The sequence below is a fragment of the Nuphar pumila genome, chromosome 7 (assembly GCF_984573655.1).
Source record: "Nuphar pumila chromosome 7, dmNupPumi1.hap1.1, whole genome shotgun sequence".
Taxonomy (NCBI): Eukaryota; Viridiplantae; Streptophyta; class Magnoliopsida; order Nymphaeales; family Nymphaeaceae; genus Nuphar; species Nuphar pumila.
The window spans coordinates 19,323,318-19,343,373 of record NC_143255.1 but is presented as its reverse complement, the minus strand read 5'-3'; the positions used below and the strand labels follow the sequence as shown (position 1 = coordinate 19,343,373).

General features: G+C 37.7%; 1 protein-coding gene across 2 annotated transcripts; it reads left to right on the top strand.

The window, feature by feature from the left end:
- The first annotated feature begins 1,300 nt into the window (after window positions 1-1,300).
- LOC149831396 (oligouridylate-binding protein 1-like) lies at window positions 1,301-19,032 on the top strand. Of its 2 annotated transcripts, none has more exons than XM_090013868.1 (12): window positions 1,301-1,540; window positions 8,691-8,752; window positions 9,101-9,203; window positions 11,556-11,632; window positions 11,725-11,786; window positions 11,871-11,958; window positions 12,240-12,315; window positions 12,403-12,433; window positions 17,100-17,219; window positions 17,683-17,765; window positions 18,060-18,233; window positions 18,405-19,032. In XM_090013868.1, the coding sequence occupies exons 1-12, from the start codon at window positions 1,445-1,447 to the stop codon at window positions 18,684-18,686; spliced, it is 1,254 nt and encodes a 417-aa protein (XP_089869994.1). In that variant the 5' UTR covers window positions 1,301-1,444; the 3' UTR covers window positions 18,687-19,032. The 2 variants fall into 2 exon arrangements, with proteins under 2 accessions (XP_089869994.1, XP_089869993.1); XM_090013867.1 differs by having other exon boundaries at window positions 17,680-17,765.
- The last annotated feature ends 1,024 nt before the right edge of the window (window positions 19,033-20,056 follow it).

Here is a 20,056-nt window from a genome sequence, read left to right as displayed (position 1 = left end):
CAAGGTAAGGCCGTACACTGAGACGTGTTTGCACAAGTTTTATATTAGGGTGGACATCTGGTTGGGTACCAAATGAGCAGTCGAAAACCCAACTCGAGACAAATGGGGTATGAGTTGCCTTGTGCAGCCCAGAGCCCAACAAGTGTTGGGTCTGACCTAGCCCCACTATCAAATGGATTTGAGTCTTGGTAAGGATAAAGTGACATTTTGATTTAAAAGGCCCTACATGACCCACCTTAGTTAAGCCTATCGGGCCCTGAGTTAGCATGTCTGATGCGTCTAAGGATGTCAATGGATCAGATGTTATCCGATATCCAACTAAACTAACCCTTAGTAAGCCAAAACATAACATTATAATTGGATTCAAATATGACTTTTGACTTTTGCTATATAGGTATTTGGATTTGACAAATATCTTAGTTTGATTACTGGTATATATGGTTGTGTTTTTGAAAAGTTAAAATACTATTCAAAAGAGATTCACTTTCAAAATCTATTACCTCACGAGAAAGTGAATCTTACACAAATGAGATTCAGTTTTTAAATTTTACTTTTGGGGCCTAGCCCCATACTTGTTTTTGTATAAAAAAAAAAGTTTTATGTTTGGTTGTTTTTGGGTACTATTTGAATGAGATTCAATTTCTAAATCTCATGGGATCACATGAGAAACAACCAAACATAATGAGCTTTTCTCTGCTGGAATCAGAACCACAATTCCAATTTGTTTTAGCCAATTTCTCATTAATCAATATTGGGTATATATCCAACCGAAACCCAACGTTTACATCCTAGCCAAGGGGTGCTAAGGTGAAGGCACAAGATCAAACCTCGCTGGTGCACGAGTATATTCATAGCTTTGGGGGTTGTGGGAGTTTTCCTTGCTTTGATGAGGGTTTCGGGCAATGTTATTAGTATCATTATCAGCCCAGTATCCATTTGGCCAATGATTCTGGTGAATCGGCCGATACCGATACCCAAGTGAATTGTGCTGAATCAGCCAAAAAATAATTTAAAATATTACGTGTCAATCAAAACATGACATGTGTTAAAGTCAATAAAATAATATTTAAAAAATAATTTTAAGTATTTTTTTTATATGTATTAAAAACAGCCTATCAGGGTGAAGTATATCGATTTTCTACCAATACAATACGTATCGTCCGATACACACCAAACAACATTGGTTCCGGGTCATAAAAAAACTGATTCGGATTCGGGTCAACCATGATCCGTATGGCATCCGATCTGTTTTCACGCGCGAGTATATATACCGTGATCCTGCGATCGAATCCCTTGCTCTCTCGAGAGTGGTCTCTGTGTTGCTCTGCTTAGGGATTTCCTTTCTTTTCTTTTTTTTTCCTTTTTTTTTTCTTTTTTCTTTTCTTCTTTTTTTTTCTTCCATTTTTCTTTTCTTTTTCTGTTTTTTGGGAGCCCTAGAGAATCGATGATGCAGCAGAGGCTGAAGCAGCAGCAGGCTTTGATGCAGCAAGCACTCCTTCAGCAGCAGTTCCGCCCCGCCCTTCTCCCTCCCACCCCACACGTAAGCCGTTTTTTTCCCGAATTTCCCCTTTTTTGTCTTGATTTTTTTGGCGATCTACGCTTTCGATCGAGTGTAGTTTCGATTCTTTCTCGCCGATTTTTCCTTGTTTTTGTGGGGGTTTTTTCAGTGACTTAGGATTTCTTGGACTCCGCTTTCGTCGCGGCATTGTTTTGCTTGTGAAGTTATGGTTTTTGTTTGACGGACTGCTGTTTGTATCTGATGATTCTCGGGGATGTAGCTGACCCTAATTTTAGGAACGCAATGAGCCGTAATTTCGTTCACTCGGTGCCACGGTCTGGTTTCGGAAGCGTCGAAGCTGTTTCGCTTTAGAGCGTAACGGGGGTTAGGGTTTCTGACGTTAATTGCTGTTTGTAGAAATTGAGTTCTTGAGTAGGAATGCTGATCTTCTGGTGAAATAAGCGAGGTTTGAGCGAACCCTAATTTCACTTGTCAGGGTCGTGGTTTTGGAAGTTTGGAATGGTTATGTTAAGATTGAGGAGCTTTACGGTTTTTCAGCTGGGCGTCTGTGTTAAGGATGTGTGCGTTTTGTTCTGATCCCTACGGATGGAATGTCACAGGTTTGCAGATTGTAGAGGCATTCAGGTTACTGATTGTTTTTGGCATTCAATCTGCACTGCTGTTATGATCATGTAATTATGGTTTCTGTGTCTTGCCTAAAGAGCAAGTAACCAAAATGTTCCTTTAACTTGGAGGACGTATCTTACACCCGGCCGGGTTGCCCAAGTGGTAGCGGTCCTGGGGAGAAGGTGCTGACTGTTTCGTCTCAGGCTTGACTACCACCGGTTATGCGGGTGTCTTTCACTAGCGGGCCTCGTAAGGTCTTGGGTGTCAGTGACCCCACCCGAAGATTACCTTCATCTGGGAACTTTGCTTTGAGAATATACCATTGCCATTGCCCCTGTTTCTGATTTTCTGTAATGATTCCACCATGGCCAAGAAACGACAAGCTTGGTGATACTTCTGCTCCATGGCGGCTATAGTGATCATATTTCGTGTCCAAGAGAATAAAGTAAATAGATTACTAGTACACTGTATGGGCTTTATGCTGTGGTGCAGCTCATGACCATTTATATTATTAGATGCCGAGAGATGGAAAGTTGCTGAGCTGTTAGGCCATCAGATTAATAGGAGTATTGAACAGTTAATTTAGCATGAAATCATCGCATCTGGAAGGACAGTTTATCAACCTCATATCCAGGGAGAAAAACTAAAAAAGTGCTTCCTGTAGGACTAAAGGAAGACTAGCTGGACGAGCAGATAAAAGAATTAAAAAGTTGTGGCAATGAGAGACGTTGTCTAAGGAGAAAATGAGGCATACAATTAATCAAGTAGGTATGTTAGAAATAGATTTTCTTGGGGTTTAATGTGCTAAGTAGAAACCTCATTCTTTTTATGACATAATGTCATTTCCCTCATTAGACTTTTCACTAATGCATGCTTACACCTGGGTGACTTTGATATAGATCATTGTTTGGCTTGATGTAATGTCAAAAACTCTATCCTTGAGTTTGAAACGAGAGCTTGAATTTGTTTGCAATAAGAGGTTGCAACACATATGTAACAATACAATATGAAATCATGATAAAAATGCATGGACATCTAGGTGTATAATGGTCACAAGGGTCATTTCTCTCTAGGTACAGTGACACCTCAGTACATCTGGGCACACACACATTCTATATGAGAGAGAGAGAGAGAGAGAGAGAGAGAGAGACTACTCTTGGTTGATGTGAAGTTTTGAAGCATTGCTAGAATCCATAATCATAAAATACAGATCAACTTTATTAAAACACTATCATTGGAATGAAACAGGCCATAACATTCAAAACCTATTGATATGGGGTTAATTTTACAAGCTCAGTTTCATCCATGTGGAAGAAAATTAACTAACAAAGAAGATATACTTTTCGAGGTGCTATGCTAAAGCTATGTTTATCAAATGCACTTAAGCTGAGTTTTTGCTCCGTCTAGAAGTAGCAATCTGCCCTCTTTCAAAATGAGAAAGTAGCAGTTAGGAATTATGACTATTGCTACTATGGATCCTAATTTCCTGTATTTAGGAATTTAATGCTTGAAAGTTGGAACTTTTTGATCTATGAACTAGCATAAATCTATATATGAATGCTGCATCGGGGTCAAGTGGGGAGACATGACTAACAGCAAGGGCAGAGCCCCACTAAAAGCTTAAGTATAATAAGGAGTTCCATTGGTGGTAGAGCCTATTCCACTGTACACATGTTCAAGTGTTAGTTGACCAGACACCAAATAGAACCCATTGAAGTAGCATAAACATCCAATCCAGCATGAATTGTATCAGATACATTTGACCTGGTCTAATAAGCTTCCCATCCATCCATCCATCCATCCATCCATCCGTGTAATTCTAGTTCAAAAGGTAGAGCTAGCAGCTCATGACCATTTATATTACTCATACTGGCTTTGTGCTATGGTGCAGCTTATGACCATTTATATTAGAAGATAATAGATATCAAGAGATGGAAAGTTGCTCGGCTTAGCAAGACTCTTGAACAATTAATGAAGCATGAAAACATCACCTGTGGAAGGACAGTTTATCAACCTCATATCTAGGGAAGGAAACTAAATAAGTGCTTCCTGTAGGACTAAAGGAAGAGTAGCTGGATGGGTTGTGGCAATGAGAGATGTTATCTAAGGAGAAAATGAGGCATACAATTAATCAAGTAGGTATTTTAGAAATATATTTTCTTGGGGTTCAATGTTTTAAGTAAAAACCTCGCTCTTTTTAGAACATAATATTATTTCCCTCCTTAGACTTTTCACTAATGCATGTGTACACATGGGTGACATTGAGAGAGATCATTGTTTGGCTTGATGTGATGTCAAACGCTTTATCCTTGAGTTAGAAATGAGAGCTTGAATTTGTTTGCAGTAAGAGGTTGCAACACATGTAACAAAATAATATGAAATCATGACGAAAAAATGCAGGGACATCTAGGTGTATAATGGTCACAAGGGTCATAGCTCTCTAGGTACCTTGACACCTCTGCCTACGGCAACCTATCATGAGCGAAGGGGGAATTTTTGAGTTGTTTTTCTCAAATCTGACCACACAGATGCATTCGGTGTGGTCGATTTGCTAGGAAACAACACTTGGATTGTGTTTTTCGATAAAAAAAACATGATTTTTTAAGCCTTGAATATTTATGATATTTATAAAAAATTTACACCGTCGATTTTCAAACCGTATAAAAACCTACATGCGTGTTGAAATCGAATGATGCAAGAGTCCATTCCTATAAAATCAAATACGTGGAACACATCTGTACAATCATATTCGAGAAAAACATGGAAAAGAACCCTTCAAAAGCCCCATAGTCTGTGGTAGGCACGGATTGGTGTAGACAGCTACTCTCTATTATATGTATATATATATAGAGAGAGAGAGAGAGAGTAGAAATCACTCTTTTCTTAAAAAATTTCTAACTTTCTGTAGATCGATTGTTATGGATGTGATCTACATGGTTTGTTTAGTAGGAAACTTCTTTTGAATCATGTGATTATGACAAGTAATTAGTTTTTTAAAGGGGTTAAAAAATCAGCATCCCACAATGTGCCAAATTTTCATAATCCAAAAAATCTCGTTTTTACATAAGAAAAGCACGATCCAAGGCTTGATCCTTAGCAAACAAACCATGCTGAACACATCTATGTGGTTAGATTGAGTCAATACAACTTGCACCTATTATTTTTAGTTCAATAGTTACTTACCTTCATTAGTAGCAAATATTTTCCCTATATATATATATATATATATATATATATGAGAGAGAGAGAGTAATCAGGTTTTAGTTGTTTGTTCCTTCAATGGGGAAAAGAAAATTAAGGCTACTTTTGGGTGACGTGCAATTTTGAAGCATTGCTAGAATTTATACTTATAAAATACAAATCAACTTAATTAAAATATAATCATTGGAATGAAGCAAGCCATAACATTCAAAACCAATCGATATGGGGTTAATTTTATAAGATCAGTTTCATCCAAATGAAAAATTAACTAACAAAGAAACCTTACTTTTGGACTATGTCACATAAGTGCGGGTGTGGGTGCAGCGATGCGGCACTTTAAAAAAACTTGGTGCGGGGAGTATATATATATATATATGTGTGTGTGTGTGTGTGTGTGTGTGTGTGTGTCACATAGGTGCTGATGCGGGTATGGGTGCGGATGCGGCGATGCAGCACTTTAAAAAAACTTGGGTGTGGGGAGGATATATATATTTATATATATATATATATATATATATATATATATATATATATATATATTTTTAACAGTTTAAGGTAACACTGCGTGTATTTGTGTGCATTTATGTATTTATATATATATAATATAGATAAAAATGGACTTGATTAGGGTTAACTGAATCTACTTTTAGATAGAAATGGACATCGGTGTGGTTGACTTCACCTAACACAAAGGAAGTTGTGTCCAAGTGTCGCACCCACCTGGGTGCGGGTGCGACGTGGGTGTGGTGTCCTTTTAGAAGAGTCCGTGTTGGACACAAACACATATATATATGTAGACTTTAACAATTTTAAGTTAGCATTACTAATGAAATAAAAATAATTATCATATCCCAAGTACAAGTCAAGTCAAGCAGAAAAGAAGCTAAGAAGTCATGCAGAAAATAAGCAAATTATACTAACAAAAGAAGCAAACAATGTATAAATTTAGAATAGAATTATAGAATCCAACCCAAACTTGGATTCGGTTCTATTGAACCCACGCTGGGTTTAGGTTCTGTCGAACCCAGGCTCAGGCTGGCTTCAATTATGTTGAACCCTGCTGAACCCAGGTTTGGGTTTAGGTTCTGTCAAACCCAGCAAGCCTGGGTTCAATTCTTCTGAACCCAAGTCTGGATTCAGGTTATGCAGAATCCAGGCTTGGGTTCGGCAGAGCTGAACCCAACAAGCTTGGGTTCAGTTCTACTGAATTGCCTTGGTTCAGCAGAGCCGAACCTAGCAACCTTGGGTTCAGGTTTTGCCGAACCCAACAAGCATGGATTCAGTTCTGCTGAACCCACATCTGGGTTCAGGTTCTGCAGACTCGAACCCAACAACTCTGGGTTCAGCAGAGCTGAACCCAACAACCATGGGTTCAGGTTCTGTTGAACCCGGGCCTGGGTTCAGTAGAGTTGAACCTGGGCTTGGGTTCAACAGAGCCAAACTTAGCAACCCTGCCCAACCCAACAACCATGGGTTCACCGGTTCAGGTTCTGTCGAACCCGGGCCTGGGTTCAGTAGAGTTGAACCTGGGTCTTGGGTTCAACAGAGCCGAACTCAGCAACCCTGAGCCCAAACCAAGGTTGCCAGACTAAGAAGCGGAAGCAGGAAACGATACGGGAAGCGGAAGCGAGAAGCAATGCATGTTAAAATATATAGGAAGCGGGAAGCGAGGAATAAAAAAAAGAAATATAAGAATTGAATGAGAATCAAAATAAAACACAAATAAAACTAAAATAAACGTGACTAATATTAAATTTCATGATTTTTTAGTGTAAGAATTAAATTTTTAACAAAATCTAAAAACGATGACTACCAATTTAGCGAAAGCACATGGAAGTGAGTGATGAGAGTCATAGAAAACATATAAAAAACATGAAAAGTTGATTAAGAGAACATATAATAAGAATAAATGAAGCGTGTGGAAAGCATAGGAGAAGCGTAGGGGAATCGAGATTCTCATCAAGTTTCGGAAGCGAGGAGTATCGTGCTTCCAAAGCGAGTTTCCGGGAAGCGAGCATTCCACCTATCTAAGAAGCTTCCGGTAACTCTGGCCCAAACTAGCAGGCCTGGGTTCAACAGAGTCAAACCAAGGCCTGGGTTTAGGTTTTGCTGAACCCAGGAGCCGAACCCAACCTTGGGTTTGACTCTTGCGACAATGAGGGGAGGAGGAGAAGGAAGAAGAAGAGAGAGAGTTAGAGGAGAAGAAGAAAGAGAGGAGGAAGTGGTGGAGGGAGAGTGAGAAGGAAGAAGAAGGGAGGAGGAAGTGGTGGAGGGAGGATGAGGAGGAATAAGAAGGGAGGAGGAGGAAGAAGAAGAGGAAAGAGAGGAGAAAGAAGAAGAGAGGAGGAGAGAGAAGCTTACCGGTGTCACCACCACAGCCATAGGAAGAGGAGGAGACCATTGCCGTTGCCGTAGGAAGAGGAGGAGTGGGGATGAGAGGCGGAGGAGGGGCCAAGAAGGGGGGGAGGAGACTTTATGCAATTATTCCCTACCCCCCCCCCCCATGATTTTTTTTACTTAGACCGAAATGGACTCGGTAATAGTTGATTGAGTCCATTTCTGGACATTTTTAACCTTGGGTACGGGTTGACTGCACCCGGTGCTGATTCTTATGGTAGCCCTACCGGATGCTGCACCTGCACCAGTCGCGTCGATGCGGGTGCGGCAACCCTTATGAAGTGTCCATGTGACAGCTTTTGGAGGTTCTATGTTAGAGCTATGGTTATCAAATGCACTTAGGCTGAGTTGGGATCCCGGTCTAGAAGTAGCAAGCTTCCCTCTTTCAAAATGAGAAATAATCTGTTAGGAATTTCGACTATTGCTACTAGGGATCCTAATTTCCTGTTTTTAGGGATTTTAATGCTTTGAAAGTTAGTACTTTTTGAAATATGAACTTGCATAAATATATATATGAAATCTGCATGCGGGTAAAGTGGGGAGACATGACTAACAGGGCAAGGGCAGAGCCCCACTACAATATTGCCATGAGACAGCTGAAGTATAATAAGGAGTTCCATTGGTGGTAGAGCATATTCCATTGATGACTTAGAACTGATGCTGAGCTGTTAAAAAGTATCTTGTGGCTGTCATATTCTCAATATCAAGCCTTTGTTCGTGTTATGTTTGAACCTTCTTAGTTCCTGTAACAAAAATGTTCTTTTTAAGTTGTCATCTTTAATATTAATATTTCTGTTTTGTTCACTTCATGTAACTGTTCCCTTTGTTGTTTGTTCTTTTATATGTGAATGTCATTGCTGGGTAGTGTTATTGTATTTAAGATGCAGTATATGTAGGAAAGTACATTCTGCTAAAAAACTAATTTTTGAGGCACAATAGTTACCTTTTCAAATTATTCCTGTTGCAGATAGAGCCAGTTCCAGGCGGAAACCTGCCTCCCGGGTTTGATACAAGCTCATGTCGTAGTGTGTGAGTAGCCGTTGGAGCAACTTTTCTCCTTAACTTTGTTGTCAATTTTTTTTGGTTTTAATTGTACTTCTATTACTAGCATTGTGCCCCAATAGATATGTTTCTTTTGTTGGATAAACATTTTCATGCTTATTTTTGGTAGTCTGTTCTTTTTCTTTTTGTTTACCTTTTAAGTGGATTCTCTTTTTTCCCTTATCGTTTCCTTTATGTTAGCATATGACGTTTAGGGTTTTAAATTCTTTTTATTATGAATATTGATCTAAATCCTCTTTTTTTCCTTGTGAAATCCTAATGATGCATTTAGCTTTTATTTTTCTGATTCTGAGACTAATGCTTTAGCATTTACAGATATGTGGGCAACATTCATGTTGGTGTCACTGAAGCTCTCCTCAATGAGGTCTTTCAGTCTGCTGGGCCAGTTGAAGGGTGTAAACTTATCAAGAAAGAAAAGGTTTGCCTACAAAATATATTTATTTTGTGTACTTTAAATTTTGCATGGAAAACTCATCTATGGTTGATTATGTGACTGAGATTGGAAAACTTATGCATGTTAATTGATCACTTCTCTTTGTATCATGTTTGCTCTCTGTTTGTGATGGATTACCATAAAGCTGGTTAGGTTTAATCAAATCATCACTTTTTGTCTTCCACTAAATGTGATATTTGTTCTGGTTTGAACCAACCTGAATGGTAGCACTCTTAATAGTTAATAGTGTTAACTTTGAACTTTTTAGCAGTATTTATTTATTTTCTAGCATGCAGTGTGTGAATGTTGCTTTCGTTCTTTAATCATGTCCGATGACTTTTATGAATGGCTGCATCAGTTATTGGTATTTACTCTTTCATTGCTTCATCATACTTGAAATGGTCACTGTAGGTGGCTTCAGATTTTAGCTATTATTCATGGTCAAGTTTTCAGGGTGCATTCCTAACCTTGTAAAATCTGGTTCTTAGAGTTGTGGGCTTTGATCCAAAAATTGGTTTCCTTGGAGTGCTTTAATAAGGTGGCAATGTGTCGGGCTTTAAAAGATGTCTGCTATCCCTTTGTTTGTCAGCCACTATAAGGTCTTCAGAATACATGTGCAAGTTGGATGCTTATAGTGGAGAAGAAAATTATGGTCAACCAATTTTTTAATAGGAGCAAGTTTCATGTAAAACACATTCACTCATGGTAATTTGGTTCTTTATGGCTTGCTTGCTGCTTTATGCTTCCCTTTTTTTTCGTTATCTGACAGTGAAGAGAACTGGGAAAATTTTGTGAAAACCTCTATTGATTAAAAAATCAAGAAACCATAAGGATACCTAGCAAACATAAATATGAGAATGAAAGTTTTGGAAGATGAAATACAAGAAATTAGAAACATGGATAAATTGAGGATATTGTATACTTTTACGTACTTAAACTTCATTTGGGAACACTGTGATGAAATCATTTTATGAAATCAAATATTGCAGGTATTTATGCATGGGTATAGGTGTGTGATTCACTGATTATTATCATAGCAAATTTATATGGGCCTCGAGTCTTAATGGGTCACATTGCAATAATAAAAAATATGTCAATCTAATATGCCAACCTTTTGTTTGTTTTGTGGTTTATCAAGGAAAACTGCAGAAAATAACAATAGTTAAAAGAGGAAAAGTTAAGAAAAATAAGCAAATGTAATGATGAAACTTTAAGCAGTTTTCACTTGGTTTCATGAGCTGTCACTTATGGGAGCTTAAGTCAAAGAAGGTAAAGCCGTAAGATTTTTTGCTGATAAATTAACATTTAAAATGAGCATATTGTGATATTTCCACCTTGCTGACAGAATTTTATATATATATATATTAAATTTGCCAGTTTTGTGTTCTTATCGATGCGTACATTTGCAACTCGGAAAGTACATCCATTGATTTTTGCTGCTGAATCAAGCTTTACAATAAGATACAAATTCTAAAGTTCAAGCACCCCTCAAGTGGCTGCAGAAAATGTACTTCTTAAAGATTACCCAAGGGCTGGCAGGCATTCAACATGCATAAAAAACTGGATGATTGTGCAGAGATCCAAGGGAGCTAAATTCTGACTAACTTGGAGATATTGGAACTAGACTCTGGTGCAATCTATTGGTCACTATGACAAAACCTTCCAATGGTTTATTGGAAATCTCTATCCAGTTTCAACTTTTAACATTTTGCATGTGCTGTTACGCATCCTTCACTAGCTTGTGTGAAATTAAAGTTAAAATTTTGAAAGGACAATAAACATGGAAAGAAAAAGAATGACAAGAAATGGTAATAGGAGTCGTAATTGTAATAGCAGAAGCAATGCATATTTGTGTGGATGCTTTCAGCACTAGGCAAAATAAAAAATAAAAAAAGACAATAAAAGCTCTTTTTTGGTGGTCAAATAAAACATCAGAGATGTCCAGTACATTATGAAACAACGATGCGGTTCAGTTAAAATTTCAGCAGACAAAGCTCATTTATGTTTATAACAGACAAAATTATGTCCAACAACTTTATCTTGTCCTTTTCTTTCCTCCATGATGTCATTCTAAATACTCTTACTGTAAATTTTCTCCACTATGATCTTGAGTTGCAAGTCCATATGAACATATATTATCTCTTCTCTGCTTCATTTTGCACGTAACAAATTATTTGTAGACACATAATGTCCTTGTCAGTTATAGCTGTTCCTTCAGATGCAGTGCAAGCATAATAGTGCTATAAGCCCTCAATCTCACTCTTATTTTTATGTTTTCGTCTCTAGTCCACATAATACATTTCTCCAACTTAGATTTTGAATTTTTCTTTGGTGCAGTCATCCTATGGTTTTGTAGATTATTTTGACCGTAGATCTGCTGCACTTGCTATCTTAACCCTTAATGGAAGGCATCTGTAAGTGTAGAACCTTTTTGTGTTATCTAATGTTTGGTAGTCTTAAGCTTATCTTTTATTTACCTTGTTTCTGATGTTGGCTTTTAATCCAGGTTTGGTCAGCCAATTAAGGTTAATTGGGCATATACCAGCAGTCAGAGGGAGGACACATCAGGTTTTATATTACTTTTTATTTGGAGCCTAGATTGTAGTATTGTACAATGAATGATTTCCTTGTGGATATTGTTATTTCATGCAGGACACTACCATATCTTTGTTGGTGATCTGAGCCCTGAGATTACAGATTCTGCCTTGTTTGCATGCTTTTCTGTATATCCAAGCTGTTCGTAAGATCCATTAGACCAGCCTAAATCTTACCATGCTTCTTTTAACTTTCTTAGTTCTTTGTTTTCTATTTTTTGCCGTTCACCTTTTTAGCCTGCGGATTGGAAAGGAAAACAATTTTGATTTTAATTTATAGCTGCATATCATGAGTTAAGACCACTAAAGAAGCATTGGGAGCAATTATTTTTATCATGCATTAGACTTGTGCTACTGATGGGTTGCATTGTGTATGTTGTTAGAGACTCTGAAGTCTGAACTTTTAAAATTTTGGACCTTGTTGCAGAGATGCAAGAGTTATGTGGGATCAGAAGACTGCCCGTTCAAGAGGTTTTGGATTTGTTGCATTCAGAAATCAGCAGGTAGGACACCTCTCTCTCTCTCTCTCTCTCTCTGCGCCTGCGTCTGCGTCTGAAGAAACTGTTATTTGATTTTATTCATTGTTTCAGGATGCCCAAAGTGCAATCAATGACTTGACTGGTAATTATCAAGGCGCTTGTATCTATGTTTTAGCTTTCAATCTGTCATTGATTTTGAACTTTTGAGCTATGCATGGAGTTTGGGTAATGTTTCCTATCACTTGCTGTTTGAAATTAGCTCAGACAATTTCTGAATCTCATTTTGTAAGACAATCAATAATGTGAGTGCATGATTTTCCACACATTCATAGTTAGGTTTGACGGCTCACAGATTTATATTGTGACATCTAGGGCTGGTAAACGAACCAAACATGGCATTTTCGGGCTTGGCTCGTTTACTTGTGGATTGAGCTCGTGTTCGTGTTTAGCCATGCTGAGCTCGAGCTCGGCTTGTCCCTGAATTAGTCGAGCCGAACATGAGCTGGCTCATGTGAGAACATTCCATTTTATTCATACATGGAATATTTATATTTTTTATATATTACACTTAAAAATCTATATTTTATATATTACACTTTTTCATATTTTATGTATGTATTTTCCATGCATCCTTCTCTTTGTATATATATATATATATATTGTGCATTCTTCTTTTTATATATTACACTTAAAATATTATATATATGGAAACTTAAATATGTAAACCAGCAAAATATTTAAACTAGTATGATTCAAGATTTTCATAGGGTTTTTTGCAAATCTAACCCCACAGATTCCTTCGGCGTGGTCCATTTTCTTAGAATCGGCTATTGGATCATCGTAATCGGATAAAAAAATATGATTTTGTATGCTTGAATATTTATGAAAATCCCGAGCCATTGATTTTCAAGCCTTAAAGGATCCTTCTTATACATCGTAATCGGATGATCTAAAAGTCGGTTTCTATAAAACCAAGCATCTAGATCGCATCCGTACAGTGAAATTTTAGAAAAAAAATAAAAAAAAAGCCTATGAAAATCTTGGTCATACTAGTTTACATATTTTGTTGGTTTACATATTTCAGTTTCCCTATATATATATATAGTCACTACAATATGAGAACTGAAATATGAGAACTAGAAATATGGGCATTTCCAACACTTTGTTTGCAAATCCAACCACGTGGATGTGCTTGGCATGGTGAATTTGCTAGGAATCAACCATTGGATCGTGTATTTTCAATGAAAAAATGTGTTTTTTGAATGCTTGAATATTTATGAAGATTATGAGCTATTGATTTTAAAGCCTTAAAAAATCTCGTTTATGCATCAAAATTGGATGATTCAATAGCAGGTTCTTATAAAACCAATCATGTAGATCACATCCATACGGTTAGATTCAAGAGAAAAGAACAAAAAATCCATGAAAATCGCAGTTCACACATTAGTTCTCATATTCTAGTGACTATATATACACACACACACGAGCCCTTCCGAGCTGAGCGTGTTCGGGCTCGACTCGCCAGCTATCCCGATCGATGACAAGCGGGTTGATGACGAGCCAAACCGAGCTGACTCACAAGCATAGTCACAAATATTGTTGATTTTTTGAAAATCTCATGATATTATCGTGTTTTATTCAAAGACCTTGACAATCACGATATTATTGCGAGATTTTCAAAATCTCTATCACTATGAAAATACCACCATATTATAGTGAAGTCTAAGATGAAAAACAGAAACAACAAATACTTACTGTCAGCAAGGCATAACTATCCATTAGCCCACTGCCAACTCATATAACATTAAATGCTTTTTAAAAACCTTTCAAAAGGTGTTCACGTGGTTGCCCACACAATCACACAAGTATGCATCCTAAAGAGGCACAAAAGACCTCTTAAATAGAAAGAGGAGGGCCCTCCTTGATATGGGACTATTTTTGGAAGACTTCAATAGTGACTTAGTAAGGTGTCCATTGATGCAACTTTTCGTGAAAGTATTTTTAAAAGATATTTTTCAATGAAAATTATGTATCAAATCTTAAAATTTCGGTTCACACTAGTGGTGAAGTCCGGATCGAACACAGGGAACGAGTTTAAAAACTTTTGTACTACACAAAAAACGCAAAACTTTATTGCCTTAAGTAAAATAAATAAAACGTTCTACCCTATTACCATAGCCGAGCAAAAATAAAATTATTACAACCATGAATTAAATGGCCTGAAGCCCCCCCAAAAAATAAAAGTAAAGAAAAGTAAAAATTTGCAGGGCTCTGTTCTTTTCACGAATTAGCTTTCTTTTTGCTTCGCATGGGCACGACCCTAGCGATGACACTTTATTTGCGCACGTGAATCTACCTGCAAAACACGAAACACGCAAAACAAAATGCACTCCCCAACTGGGCTTCCCAATATAACTAAGGTTAATTCGCACAAATAAAAATAGCCAAATCGACAAAGACTACTAACAATATCTAATTAAACAATATGTAGGCGTCTTTTCAGATCATTGAGAAACATGCCAGAACTCTCAGATCATTGCATCATTTTCATATGCATTAATAATTCTTATAAACAATAAGTCAAATCACATTTGACCATTTCAACGTGAAACACACACACATACCTTATAAGTAATTTAGTCAGATAGTCATGATACATAGGTGTGATATATTTACTCAGACAATCATAATGCAATCATTTGCATTGAAACTATATAGGCGTGATGTATCATTCACAAGTCAAAACTAGTCATTTATAGGCATGATGTGTCATTCACCTATATGCTAACATAAGCATCACAATCATAACCTCATATCAAGATTTAAAATCAATAAGGATCTGATTATCATATCTGAGTTCAATATATAATCATGCTATAATAAAAAAACCAAATCTATAAATTCATAACTGGCTATCTCAATCAACTCAGAAGATCATCACAATTTATCGTAACATTTCATTTATTCATAATAAAGATTTACAAAATCTATGTCGGATCATTTAGTCTGGGAAATGTACAACCTCACAAGAAGTTACCGCCCTAGATGGATGGTCTTCCTGGTCTTGGACAATGCACTTTCTCACAGGAATATACCGTCTTCGCGGGCTACCCGCTTTTAGACAATGCACTTCCTCACAGAGACTTACCGTTCTAGCCGGATTACCTGATCTGATCATGCACACCCTCATAGAGAATCCTTTGTGAACAGTTCCTCAACGAGTACCTTATCCAATGAAAACTATTGTGATACATGCATCAATACAATTGACCACTCTTAAGGTCGATAGCCATCAACACAGGCATAAGCATATTTATAATCAAAGCATCTTATCATACATCACTTCATATGACATTAAAATTATAAAATCACACATTTAACCAATAAGTCTTCATGAACCAAAGTTCACTATTGGAGTTAAACATTTATCGCAAGCATTCATAATTTCATTTCACGTGACATTTAAATCATATCATACATAAGCATATTATCCTACGCATCATATCATCGCCACTAAGAACACCGCACTTCGTAAATTGAACCTCGAAGCATGTGTAAACAAAACATGAGTTCTACGCATGCATATGTGAACATGCACATTTCATAATACGAAGCAACTAAACATTAACATACTAACTCTTATGTAGTTCGAGATTGACACACACGATAAAAGTTATATGCATTTTTCACCACATGAATCAATATATCACCTTAGATATAATTGTGTAAAGGTTGGTCAAAATCTCATTGACCATCCTACCGTACATCATACACATATATTTCTCAAGCAAACAAGACATACAAGTTCAAAACAATTTATAACATTCGCATGCATTCTTCTATACAAGAATAAATGAGTCTATCATATGACAAAACAATATATATAATATCCACAGTATGCATCGAACACGACTTATACATATCCATAGTAGTTATGTGTGCATTATGTATCAAATTCATACAAACACACAAAGCAACATAGTATGCGCAAACCAAAGTATAATGACACACATTGCATACATATTATACATTCATAAGTGCACAAGCATTCAAACCCACACACAGGTGTACCTACAACAAACACACTCCATATTCTGCTAACTACAATCATGACAAGCATGATCTCCGAACTACAATCACAAGAGTCTTAGATATCCACAACTAAGTGAAGTGTGTGAGCATAACTTGTATTTGCAATTCATTTAGATATTCAGTGCAACATCATGCTTACACAATTAGTGCCTAAATATGATCTATATAAGTTCAGTTAATGTATCTTACCTTAATAATGTGAAGAACAATGAATCGAAACTCAAAAGACCGAGGAGTTTCGAAGTCCGCAAAGACCGCTACCCAAGCAATACAATGAACCCTTCGTGTGCGATCACAAATGCCAAAAACTCAAAAAAATGTCAATTATAACAAGATTAGCCAAAAATAGTAAATTACCCTATAAATCATTACCAAGAGCCAAATAACACACAAATACACTCTAATAATTTACAAACTCCATAAAAAATCTATTTAAATATAATATATATATATATATATATATATATAAATAATAATTTATAACCCAAAATAGTTCTATAAATGCAAATTATACCTGATTGGCTTGAATGAACAAATGAATATGTAATAAATAAATAAATAAGATTCAAAAGGTAGAAACACATTTCTAATTTGGAAATAAAAAATGAGTTCTTTATTTATTAATAATCCTTAAAAATTACGGGTTTTACAATTGCTAGTAATCCGCAGTTTGATCCTGGGAAATTTCAATACTGAGCTTCTTGGTCATTTATCAGGAAAATGGTTTGGAAGTAGGCAAATTCGTTGCAACTGGGCTACAAAGGGAGCAGGTGCCAGTGAAGACAAGCAAAACTCAGATGCTAAGAGTGTAGTAGAGCTTACATCTGGAACCTCAGGTAACAGTTGAAAGCAATCTTGTTTACCTTCATTATACAGAAACTCTTCTTTATAATTACTTTTTTAATTCGAGACAAAATTTTAAGCAAAATTTATCATACATGCAATAACTGGCATGTTTTATTAGTGAACATGGAGATGAACCGTATAATGCACTTTGTAAATGTGGGATGATAGAGAAGCATGGGCAGTGAATTGCCTAATAACTTGATGAATGATTAATGGTGTTCTTTTTTTAATGAGATGTCTCATGGCATTCACAATTCATCTTCCTAAGGTCTTTAAACAATCATCATAACTGTATAAGTGTAAGTTCGGTAAAGGATTTCATGAGGTTGGCAATTGTTGAAATGATGGTATATTCCCTATTCATAAATGTCCATTTCATTGTTTCATCTTTAGTGATGTTTTCCTCAAAATTCTGGTCTTATTTCCTTTCACATATGTAATATACTGCAGAAGATGGCCAAGAGACTGCAAAGGAAGACGCTCCTGAAAGAAATCCTGCATATACCACTGTTTATGTTGGCAACCTTGCTCCTGAGGCAAGCAATCTGCTTATTTCTTCAATTTTTGAACTGGGACGTGGCCGGCTTGACCAGTTATGCATGAGTCCTAACTGACCTAGTGACTGGGAGCCCAAGTGCACTTGAGTTCTGTCATTCTTGAATATGACCCATTGTTTTTAATTTTCCACTGGGAGAGAAGTCAATAACGCTGTTTTGCTTTAGTTGTTAAAAGACTTTAAAGATGTATCATGCTTCACACCTGAGGTATTAGGATGTGGTGGCCATATCTCACTGTGCTGTGAGTGATGCTTTCTTTTGTGCATTGAACAGGTTACACAAGTGGAGCTCCACCAGCTATTTCACTCACTTGGTGCTGGAGTGATTGAAGAAGTACGTGTACAGAGGGATAAGGGCTTTGGGTTTGTGCGGTATAGCACCCACTGGGAGGCAGCTATGGCAATCCAGGTGGGAAATGGACGCATTGTTTGTGGAAAGCCCATCAAGGTAAAACATCTTTTCCTGTCTGCTTTACAAGATTTGCTCTTAGTGCAGTTCTGTTTACTCTTCTTTAAGGTCTTTTCTTGATTTCCTTTTTTTCCTTTTTCTCGCTTTCACAGTGATGGTACCTGCATCTCTACTATATTTTATCAGTGTTAAGCTCATTTTATCGTGCAGTGTTCGTGGGGCAGCAAGCCTACTCTACCGGGGACGAGCTCAACGCCACTTCCTCCACCTGCTCCTTTCCCCATGCTTTCTGCTGCAGACCTATATGAGAGGCAGTTGGCACTGTCCAAAATGGGTTCTGCTCAGGCACTCATGCAGATGCAGCTGCCGGGTCATCCTGCTCTGAAGCAAGCGGCAATTGGAATGGGTGCTGGGGCTAGTCAAGCAATTTATGATGGTGGATTTCAGAAAGTAACCGCAGCCGCAGCTCAGCAACTCATGTATTATCAGTAAGGTGGTGGCAAATTGGACCTAATCCAGGTGTTATCCGAGGAGATTTTAGAGGCTTTTCCTTTCTGAACTCAAAAGTCCTGCTGTCTAGAAATCGACTGAAAGTTGGTCCATGTAGCCATACGGGTTAGTACATACTGTTGCTCATATTTTTCCTCATTTCTTCTTGGAATCACATACACCTAGTTGTTGGATCTATAAAGTTTCTGTTTTCCGAGCTTTGTTGTCTGAGACAAGACGTCTTTGATGAATTTCTGGCCATTGCACATCATGATAGTCCTGTTTGTGGTCTGTAAATTGTGTACTGCAACATCGTGTATTCCGCTTTATGCAGTGTACTTGTGAAAAATAGAAGTCTCTCTCTCTCTCTCTCTCTCTCTCTTTCTCTCTCTATATATATATATTTGAGTAGTTGGTTTTAGCTTCCGTTTTATATGTGATTGTTAAACTTTAACTTGAGAACAATCAAATTAAACCAGTGTTAATCTCTGAAAAAAGTAGCACATTTGCTTAATTGATTGCTATCTAGTAGGGGTGGGCAAGAGGCCTGGTTTGGGCCAAGTTTATAGGCCCGGGCCGAAACCTGACCTGTTATATATGTGGGCCGGCCTGCGGGCTACCGTGCTAACTCGATGGGCTAGAGTTATTTATTAAATTTTTAATAATATAAAAACTTAAAAAATTAACTATTGCATAGTAGCTTGATAAATATTACTTAATTAGTTGCATTAATTTTATGAAAATTAAAAAGATAATTGGTTGGGTATGTAGGGGTGGCAGTGGACTGGGGGAAAGCGGGGCCCCGTCCGCCTCGCCCCGTTTGGACTGGGGCTGAAGGGCATGAAAAGGGGATGGAGGCGGGGATGGACTTATGCTTTCCCCGCAAGGAATGACAATAGACCGAGGGGAAACAGGGCCCTGCCCTGCCTCACCCTCGTTTGGACCGGGGATGGAGGTGGGGGTGGAGGTTAAAATCCATGCAGGGACGAAGGCGGGGATGGAGGTTCGGGTTTTGAGACGGGGTAGGGGTGGAGACCTTGTCCCCCCGCCCCGGTCCATTGCCATCCCTAGGTACATGAGAAGTTGATATCTTGTTCATTATTAATATTTAGAAATGGATTTGGGTCGGGTCAGGCCGAACCTGACCTGCTTCACATTGGCATGTTGGGCCAATGGGCCGGGCCATGGGCTGCTCTTCAAAGCTGAGCCCATTTGTAAATGGGCCGGGCCATCTCCTGACTGAGCCGCCCTTAAGGCCCAATGGGCTGAGTTCTAAATGGGCTTGGGCCGGCCCGATGCCCACCCATCTAGGGTGTAATTTGATAGGTCATTTTTTCCTGATAATGCTGGAGAATTTTTAGTACTAAAAATGA